The sequence below is a fragment of the Martes martes genome (assembly GCF_963455335.1).
Source record: "Martes martes genome assembly, chromosome: 16".
Taxonomy (NCBI): Eukaryota; Metazoa; Chordata; class Mammalia; order Carnivora; family Mustelidae; genus Martes; species Martes martes.
Window position 1 is genome coordinate 47058055 of NC_137904.1, and position 9831 is coordinate 47067885.

The following is a 9831-nucleotide window of genomic DNA, read 5'->3' on the forward strand; positions in this document are numbered from 1 at the left end:
CAGCTCTGGGCCTCTAAGTTCCTGAGTTTTCTCACTTTGAGGTGCCACCGAACACAAAGAACCATAATGGGCTCCTTTGTGCTCGCTACGGGGCAATTACGCCCTGGAGTCCAGGCCCCTTTAAGAGCCTCTTAAAGAGACAGGCTCTCATTTTTCAGAGGGTTATTTAAGGGTGTGTTTAAGGGGGAGGGGCGAGGCAAACTCCTGGGGGTCTACGTACTGGGTGAGGTGAAACTTTTTGTCTGCACTCCTTGAGAAGGAGCTGAGAGAAATGTCTTTGTGAGCCGCTCGTTTTTTAAAAAAAGTGTTTCTCTCTCTTAAACATTTTTTAAAGTTGAGGTTTTTCACTTGATTTGAAAAACTGGACTGGAATAGGTGGGGTGCTAGGAGCAGGGGCGGAGGCAAGGATTTAAAGAGGCCGTACCAGCGAGAGCGCCTTAGCCCCCTAGGAGAAGAGTGATCCAGGACCGAGTGGCTTGGGTCTGCCGCAATTCTGGGGCCTGTGTGTCTCCGGATCTCGCCGCCGCGACTCCGGAGAAATCCCGTGCTGGGCAAACAGCCCTTAATATAATAATAGCTTGTCTCTTTAAAAAGCAAAAGAGGGGGGGAAAGTTTTGTTGGCATCTGGTTTCTGATCTCATTATGTTGTGGTCGACCAATCCAGCCCTCGGGGCTGGTCCTGGGGTTTAAATCTGATTGGCCGAGAGCACATTTTGGGATGGTGCTTAGAGCTCGACGGGGCGGTTTCAAGGATCCCTTTTTTGGGGGGCTGAGAGGAGGGCGGGGCCGCCGGCGGGGGCCCCCTTGAAACCGACTAATTGGGATCGGAGAGGCCGAGGTGAGGGGCTGGAGGAACGCACAAAGGAGTCGCTGGGCGGAGAAGGGAGGGGAGAGGCGAGAGGAGGAGAAAGAAGAGGAGAGAGGGCAAGCAGCGCGCGGTGTCTCGGGCGGCTCAGTCGGACCGCGGCGAGCTAGCCGGCAGGCGCGCCGCCCCCCTCCCCCGCCCGGCCTCCCCAACTCTGCGGCCGCCAGCAAACTTTGCAAAGAGGCGCGGGAGGCGGCGGCGAGGCGGCGGCGGGGAAGGCGCGCGGTCTCGGGCCTGGGGGCGGGGGCGGGGGGGCGCCCGGGAGCCGAGTGGGGGGCGGCGGCCAGCATGCGGCCCCGCAGCGCCCTGCCCCGCCTGCTGCTGCCGCTGCTGCTGCTGCCGGCCGCTGGGCCGGCCCAGTTCCACGGGGAGAAGGGCATCTCCATCCCAGACCACGGCTTCTGCCAACCCATCTCCATCCCGTTGTGCACGGACATCGCCTACAACCAGACCATCATGCCCAATCTTCTGGGCCACACGAACCAGGAGGACGCGGGCCTGGAGGTGCACCAGTTCTACCCGTTGGTGAAGGTGCAGTGCTCCCCCGAACTGCGCTTCTTCTTGTGCTCCATGTACGCGCCCGTGTGCACCGTGCTGGAGCAGGCCATCCCGCCGTGCCGCTCCATCTGCGAGCGCGCGCGCCAGGGCTGCGAGGCGCTCATGAACAAGTTCGGCTTCCAGTGGCCCGAGCGCCTGCGCTGCGAGCACTTTCCGCGCCACGGCGCCGAGCAGATCTGCGTGGGCCAGAACCACTCCGAGGACGGCACGCCGGCGCTGCTCACCACCGCGCCTCCGCCGGGCCTGCAGCCGGGGGCCGGGGGCACCCCGGGCGGCCCGGGCGGCGGCGGCGGCTTTCCCCCGCGCTACGCCACGCTGGAGCACCCGTTCCACTGCCCGCGCGTTCTCAAGGTGCCGTCCTATCTCAGCTACAAGTTCCTGGGCGAGCGCGACTGCGCGGCGCCCTGCGAGCCCGCGCGGCCCGACGGCTCCATGTTCTTCTCGCAGGAGGAGACGCGCTTCGCGCGCCTCTGGATCCTCACCTGGTCGGTGCTGTGCTGCGCCTCCACCTTCTTCACCGTCACCACCTACCTGGTGGACATGCAGCGTTTCCGCTACCCGGAGCGGCCCATCATCTTTCTGTCCGGCTGCTACACTATGGTTTCGGTGGCCTACATCGCGGGCTTCGTGCTCCAGGAGCGCGTCGTGTGCAACGAGCGCTTTTCCGAGGACGGCTACCGCACGGTCGTGCAAGGCACCAAGAAGGAGGGCTGCACCATCCTCTTCATGATGCTCTACTTCTTCAGCATGGCCAGTTCCATCTGGTGGGTCATCCTGTCGCTCACTTGGTTCCTGGCGGCGGGCATGAAGTGGGGCCACGAGGCCATCGAGGCCAACTCGCAGTACTTCCACCTGGCCGCGTGGGCCGTGCCGGCGGTCAAGACCATCACGATCCTGGCCATGGGCCAGATTGACGGCGACCTGCTGAGCGGCGTGTGCTTCGTGGGCCTCAACAGCCTGGACCCGCTGCGGGGCTTCGTGCTGGCGCCGCTCTTCGTGTACCTGTTCATCGGCACGTCCTTCCTCCTGGCCGGCTTCGTGTCCCTCTTTCGCATCCGCACCATCATGAAGCACGACGGCACCAAGACGGAGAAGCTGGAGCGGCTGATGGTGCGCATTGGCGTCTTCTCGGTGCTCTACACCGTGCCCGCCACCATCGTCATCGCCTGCTACTTCTACGAGCAGGCCTTTCGAGAGCACTGGGAGCGCTCGTGGGTGAGCCAGCACTGCAAGAGCCTGGCCATCCCGTGCCCGGCGCACTACACGCCGCGCATGTCGCCCGACTTCACCGTCTACATGATCAAATACCTCATGACGCTCATCGTGGGCATCACGTCGGGCTTCTGGATCTGGTCCGGCAAGACGTTGCACTCGTGGAGAAAGTTCTACACGCGGCTCACCAACAGCCGGCACGGCGAGACCACCGTGTGAGGGGCTGCCCCAGCGGCCGCGTCCCCAGGCGGGCCTCCCCCCCGCCCCCCGCACGGGGGGTGGGGGGGCGCCTTGCCTCTGCGGGGGGTGGGGGGGGCCTCCTACAGACTCCTTATTTTATTTTTTTAAATAAAGAACAATCGAAACCATTTCTCTTTTAGGTTGCTTTTTAAAGAGAACTCTGTTCGACGCCCCCAGCAGGTTTGTAATTAAAACTGTAAATAGTCTTGTAAATTTAATTATATATTTTCTATTTAAAAGAAAAACGGAAAAAAAGGGGGGAGTGCCAAGGGGCCCCGAGGCTGAGGAATGTAGGGAGGGGGCGTGGGGGGGGTCCTTCTTTCCTCAGTGCCCTTTTCAAACACCATCCCCTACTTTGGTTCGAATTTTTTGGTGTTTTGGCAGGGCTGGGCCTGCTGGAAGAGGTGTTTCTGGGAGGAGGTGGAAGGGGGGGTTAGATTCAACTCCCAGAGCCAAATTTGTGAGCCTTCTCGCTGGGCCTGTGGAAGCCGTTGGGTGTTTCTGAACAAGACTTGGGTTCTTGCTTTATTCCCTTTCTCTCCCCACATGTCCTGTCTCCTTCACTCGATCTTTGGAGCATTCTCCAAAGAGACCGGGCTAACCCCGCGAGTGGGATGGGGGGACAGGGCAAGATGGGGTGCGGAATGGCCGCCTCCCCCGCAGGCTAGAAGATCTTTCTTCTCTTTGACTTTTTTCTTTTCAGCTTGCTGCCCCAAGTGCTTGGAGTGGGCAGAAAGTGCTTTGGTAGTGCTTTGTGAAATGTGTTCCGAAACAAAACCGCCCCCCACCCCACCTCCGCCACTACCTTGAGTACCAATCCTGACTGTCTCCATTTTTAGGAAGAGCATTAGCTCACAAATGTTGGGGTTCTGAGATGCCCTTGTGTCTCTCCCCTTCCCTTGTACTTGGCTCGCTGCCACTTTCCAACCGAATATCTTCTCTGGCATTCAGATAAAAAGTTTGCAGGTTGGTTTGTGCGTTATGTGTGGGTTTTTGTTGTTGGCCACCCCCCCAGCAAAAAAAAAAAAAAAAGCAATAAAAATGGGTTGGGTTGGAGGGGGGGGGACGGATGGGCTGGTGGGATTTTTAGTTTAACTTTGACAAAAGACTTGTTTCTTTTCAAACTTGTCCAGAAAGGGAAACAAAAAAAAAGTGGGTATCTTTGCTTTGGAAGAAGGCTCTAGGCAGTCTCTTTGTGACTGTGGGGGTGGGGGTGGGTGTTTACAGGACATTCTATATCTCAAGATTGATAGAATGTTTATAACAGATGTTTCTTATCTTCTCCCTAAACTCCCCAAAATAAAAGGCAAGACTTTTCTTAAAGTGTCTTTCACGCTGGTGTGAGAATTGCAATTTCCAATACACATCATTTCCCTCAACTATTTGGAATATTTTAGAATTTTAATTCCAAAGGATTGATTTGAAGACCAAGGGGTGGGGTGGAACCAGTATGGCACAGAACCCAATTTTTCACCATCCCCTGTTTCTTGATAATAGTGCAAATTAAAAGCTAATAATCATAATAAAGCGCATTTAATTATCTTCTAGAGATCTAGCCCTTTAATTGTATTTAACAGGGTTGTAACATTTTATTAGTTTAACCAAACCACACCCCCCTTCCCTCTCCCCCGACCTACTTGGTTGGGGATTGGGGTGGAGAAGAGGTTCCCTGCCCCAGACCTTGCTTTTTTTAGCTAAAAGATGGGGGAAAGGGTGCCTTACCACCCTTTGTTGGCAGTCTTTGGGACAAGGGAGAAAGTAAGTTAGAACCCCTACTTCGATTTGTTTGTATGTGTTAGTTTATGTTGGGGGAGGGGACCTGGAAATGTTTGGTGGTAATTGAAGTCGTATGTGGGGCTTTGTTTGGAATTGTATGAAGCCTGGGGATTTCAGCAGAGCCCCCTTCTCAAAATATGTAACCTTCCCCCACAGGATTTGTGCCGGGGGTGGGGTGTCAATGTTATAAGTTAAAACTAGCTTTTTCCTAACTGATGGTGTGTACCAAGTCCCAATATGAGATGATATCAACTATCAAAGCAGCAGGCAGGGGAGACACTCTCCTGTAGCTCCATTTGTTGCAAAATTCTAAAGGAACCCCACAAGGCCTGGAGGAAAGAGTTAAATTACAAATTGTGAGTGCCTCTCTGGGAAAGAATGGTGAAAGCCTGGGGGTGGGGGGAGGGGTTCCAGTGGTGGAGATGGAGCCTGGTGGGGAGAGCTGGTCTCTTGAAGATTCGCAGAAGAGCCCACCCTGGACCCCTCCTCCTGCCTTGAAGCCCCCAGGAGCCCAGCTCTGCCTGCTTTGGGTACATCTGTCAGTGGGCCCTCACACTGATAGCAGGAGCACATGGTGGACTGCCCACAATGATCTTTCCTTCCCTGAGCCCGGGTGAGAGGGAGGGAATTTGGGTAAAGATTGTTCTTCCTTCTTAACCCCCCTCCCTGAAAGTCACCAGCCATTGGAGGGGAAGAGGGCCCAAGAAAATGGAAAAAATAGGTTTTATGGTGGTGTGTGTTGGGGGTGCGGAGAAGATACGTGATAATTGCCTCTTTGGGAAAGGACAGTTCTAGATGCCCGTCCCTTCCCCAATGCGGGGCGGCGGGGGTGGGGGGGGGAGCAAAGAGCTAATTACCTGATAGAAAGTAGTGGGGGACCTCCTGCCTGGCTGTTGTCACTGCTTTAAGGAACCAGCTCTCAAAGGAAGGGAAGTGTTAGCCCAAAGTGCAGGGAATTTCGGAGAGCCTGAGCCTGGAACAGAGACCCAGAGGCAAACTGCCTGAGCTCTGCCACACCTGGAGAGGGGTCTCTATGCCCTTATGATGAACACCTGGGCTTGGGGGTTTACTTTTGCAGATTTCTGGGTCACCCTATAGGTAGTCCTAAAGGGGCTAAGGGAGGCTTTGGTGGACGGTCAAGGGCCCAAAGGAAAGCCTTTCACCTGAGACCAGTCTTTGGTACCTGTGCCCCTGTCCTCCCCCCAGACCACAAAGAAGCAGCTGGTTGTCTAGGTTCTAGGCTTAGGGCATTTTTTCCTCCAGACTCTTCCCTCCTCCCTTGATCAGACTTTGGCTTTTCCACCACCCCCCCCCCACCCCTAAGTCTCCTCCTGAAAATGGTTCCATTAGTTGCAAACTCTGTGTTCTTTAAGAACCAGCCCCAGAAGAGGACCCTCAGGTTTTTCACGACAAAAATTCTTCTAAACATCCCCAAAGAACGAGGATCACTAGGATCTGGAACTGGTGACTTCTGTATTCTAGGGTGTTGGAGCCCTAGATCCGGGCTGGATTCCAGAAGCGGAGAGATGCTGTCCCAGGGTGCTGTGGGGCCCATGTCTGGGGAACCCGAGCCCAGATTCTGCCAACTCTAGGGCATTGTGCCTCTGGTCATCTCCCTCCCTGCTCACGGAAGCACAGTCCCTTCCTTCCCTACACTCACCTTCCTTTCCTCAAGTTGGATTTTAAACTGGGGCTACTGACCCTTCTGAGAACCTGAAAAATCTTTAGAGCTTCTCCTCAGAGAAAATGGCCAGACTTCTGTGAACACACAATTTCGCATGAATTTTCGGAGGTCAACGAATTCTCTATCTGTGCCCCCTGCCCCATCCCCAAGCTAGCTTTCCAGCTCCTGGTTTAGACATTTCCTCCTCCTGAGGAGTGGGTCTCTCCACCTCTCCTATGGGCACCCTTTATAACTTTCCCCGGGGGGGACTCCACGCTGCAAGTGTCTAATTACTTCTGCTATGGAAAGGGGGATCAGAAGGGAAAACCATTGGGTCTATAAAACCAGGAACACCCCCCAACCCAGATTATTCCCTCAACCCTGCCTCTCTGGAAGGTAACAGATTATCGAGGGAATGAGTAATATTTTTGGAGTTGAAACAGGCAAAAGACAGACACACAGACCGATCATGTTCGTGAGTGCAGACCTGGGCACGAGACAGTGTCTGCTCCGAGCCTGAGCTCCGAGTCCCTGTCCTCGTCAGTAAAAAGGCCGCGGTACCTGTCCTGGGAGCTTGCGTGAGGATTAGATGGGAGGGTGCGGGTACAGAGCCAGCACATTAAAGTTCAGTAAATTGTAGCCCTCTTCCCATTACTTAGGTTAATTCCTAAAAGAATCTGCATCAAAGGACGTACATTTCTTCAGGGCTTTTTACCCTATTGTTGCTGGTAGTTTTAACAAAATAGAGTGCTTTCCTGTGCTCCCGGGTTTTGCACCTGACTCTGGGTGCCAGCTCACAGTCCAGAGCCTCTTGGGGGTGGTTGGGCCGTGTTTTTCTCTCCTTCTCTCCTCTGATTAGGACAGAAATGTCTTACCCGCCTGAGTGAGCAGGGCACACACGCGGGCGGGCTCTCTCTCCAGCCAGCTTTGAAGCCGGCTAATTAGGGCTAGGGCTGTCACAGCTGGCTTCCCCTGCACCTCCCCTCCATCCCTCTGCCTCCCCTCGACCCCTCCGCCTCCCCCCACCCCTCCGCCTCCCCCCACCCCTCCGCCCTCCTGCTCCGTCCCCAGTCCCAGCCTCACAGCCTGAGAGCCCCTCCTTCCTTGCCTTGCCTTGCCCTCCACGGCTGGCCTGGCCGGCTTGTGGCCCTTCCAAACCGTCTGATCAGGGCTGCAATCTGATGCCTGGAGAAAGGACAAGATGGGACTTGGGACGTGGAATAAACCCAGGAACAACTGATTGGGTTCAGAGAGGACTGCCTATGGCCCAGGACCCTCCTGATTCCTAATGAAGCCTGGAGAGGAGCCGGCCTGGGCTGCGGGCTGAGCCCTGGGCCCTTTGTTTGAGAGCCAAGCTTTCTGAAGGCTCCAGCCTCCCAACCTGGCCCTTATAATTAGCCCCAATCAGAGTGTTTATGTAGGGGCCTCCTGCGGAACTCAGAGCCCCGAGATTTCATTCCAAACCTGGAGGAGGAGGGCCAGGAAAGGGATTTGTTTGGGGACAGGAGGAAAAGGAGGATGGGGTTAGCAAGTGTGAAGAAGGAGGCCTGGGGGGAGGGGAGGGGAGGAGGTCTTGGAGCTGGGAGGACCACCACCCTCCCCACTGGGTCCCGGCTGGGGTCAGGACCCCTCCCAGGGTAGCAGGCGCCCTGGCATCCTGACCCTGGCTGGGCCTGCAGGCCTTCTGGGCAGGCTCTGTGGGTGGGTGGGCTTGTGCCAATCGGAAATGGTTTGGATATAATTAACCCAGCTAATCACCAGCCTCAGCCTGCTGGGAGGGGAGGGCACAGCCCAGCGCCCCAGCTCCCCCAGGAAGCTCCGGTCTCCTGTTCTTCCTCCGATGGGGGCCAGGGGTGTGCCAAGCCCTGCAGCTGCTGAGGGTGGTGGAGTCAGAGGGCGGGCGGGGAAGGGACGGAGGAAGGGAGGGTGCCTGATTCTCATCTCTGCCTCACCCTCAAGGGGGAATGCGACAGCAGGGAGTGGGCCTAGAGTGGCCGTGCTGTGCGGGTGGGGGCGGGGCACAACAGCAGGAATTGTGGGTGGGAGAGACGGAGGGGGGATGGAGAGGATTCCCAGCCGCTACTTCCAGGTGGCACTGGGTGTGTCCCTGACCCCTACTGCTTTTCCCTCTGGGTCTAGGCCTCCCAGGGAACTCTGTGGGGTGGGACATGGCTTGAAGGGAATTCTGCCTACTGGGTTGAATGTCTTTTGGTCACAGTCTTGCAAGGCCTCCAAAGAGTGTCCCAACCCCCCTCCCTCCCTCAACACAGAAGGCTTTCCAAGGTCTGGATCTGGCTTCTCGCTTTCCAGTCTCACTTCCCACTGTCCATCCCTACACTCCTTTGTGCCATTCTCCAGAACTCTGATGTTCTCAGACCCGCCATGCTCCGTGCCTTCGCGTGTACTGTTCCTGTGGCTCAAATGTCCTTCCCTTTCCTTAGCCTAGATATTAACTCTTACTGCCTCAGAATGTGCCTGAGGTCGGGTGGCCCCTCTGCAGACAACCGTACCCCTGGCCAATCCTGTCGCCACACTGTTCTCGATGGTCCCAGCACATCACCATTATTGTTCACCTTCTTTCATGACTATGACCTCCTTGAGGGGGAGCCCGTGTTTGGTCTTTCATCTCTGTATCCCTGAGCCTAGCAATATGTCCGGCACACAGCAGGTGCCCAAGATCACAGGCTCTGGAGACAGACTGCTTGGGCTTGAATCCGCCTTAGCCCCTTGCTAGGTGTTGACCTTGGGCAAGTTAACTTCTCTGTACATTATCTGTAAATGGGAATAGCAATAATACTTACCTTTCAAGACTGGTTTGAGAATTAAACAATCTGATTCAAGTAAAATGTTTAAAGCAGTGGCTGGCACATAGTAAATGCTTATTTATTGTGTTGGCTCAGTATTTAGTGTATAGTTAGTATAAGCCTACCATGGCTCAGGAGCTTGCCAAACTATGGAGAAGCACAAATTCAGTCCCTGCCCACATGGAGACCACCATCTAGTTTGAGCGAATGAATGGATTAGTGGGAATTCTGAGTTTTTATGTTTTCTTAAATAAGCTCACTATATAAGTGTTTGAGAATATATCTATGTTCAAATATGGAATCATGATGTATCTATTTGGATAGTATAAAGCATGCAATAAAATTGCACGTAATCCCTTATAAACCTGACATATGTAGTCAGTTTTTTTGAGCATGCGAGGCCTGCTTCTAGGACAGAAGTTTCTGGAAGCTTCCTGCTCAGTCTGCGCTGCTAAGGAGAAGGTTAAAATTTTTTTTTTCTACCAGACAGAATAATTACTCTTATACAAATATACACAATAAACACATCAACATTTTCATTTAACTCCTCAGTTAATGAAGGAATCTGTAAGATGTTCAGGAGACTCTGAAGAATGGAAAGATATCGAGGCGTTCGATATACGAACATTGAGGTAGATTTGCTTCATGGACAACTAGGCAATACTCCCTGGGTGATATCAACTGTGTCTTCACCAGACACGATTCACATCTTA

General features: G+C 54.6%; 1 protein-coding gene across 1 annotated transcript; it reads left to right on the forward strand.

Moving 5' to 3' along the window:
- Positions 1 to 1153: 1153 nt before the first annotated feature.
- Positions 1154 to 3839, forward strand: FZD2 (frizzled class receptor 2; the record flags this gene model as incomplete). The annotated part of the gene is made up of 1 exon (XM_080826991.1): positions 1154 to 3839. One exon carries the CDS (start codon positions 1154 to 1156, stop codon positions 2852 to 2854), a length of 1701 nt encoding a protein of 566 aa, XP_080683117.1. The 3' UTR covers positions 2855 to 3839.
- Between the last annotated feature and the right edge of the window lie 5992 nt (positions 3840 to 9831).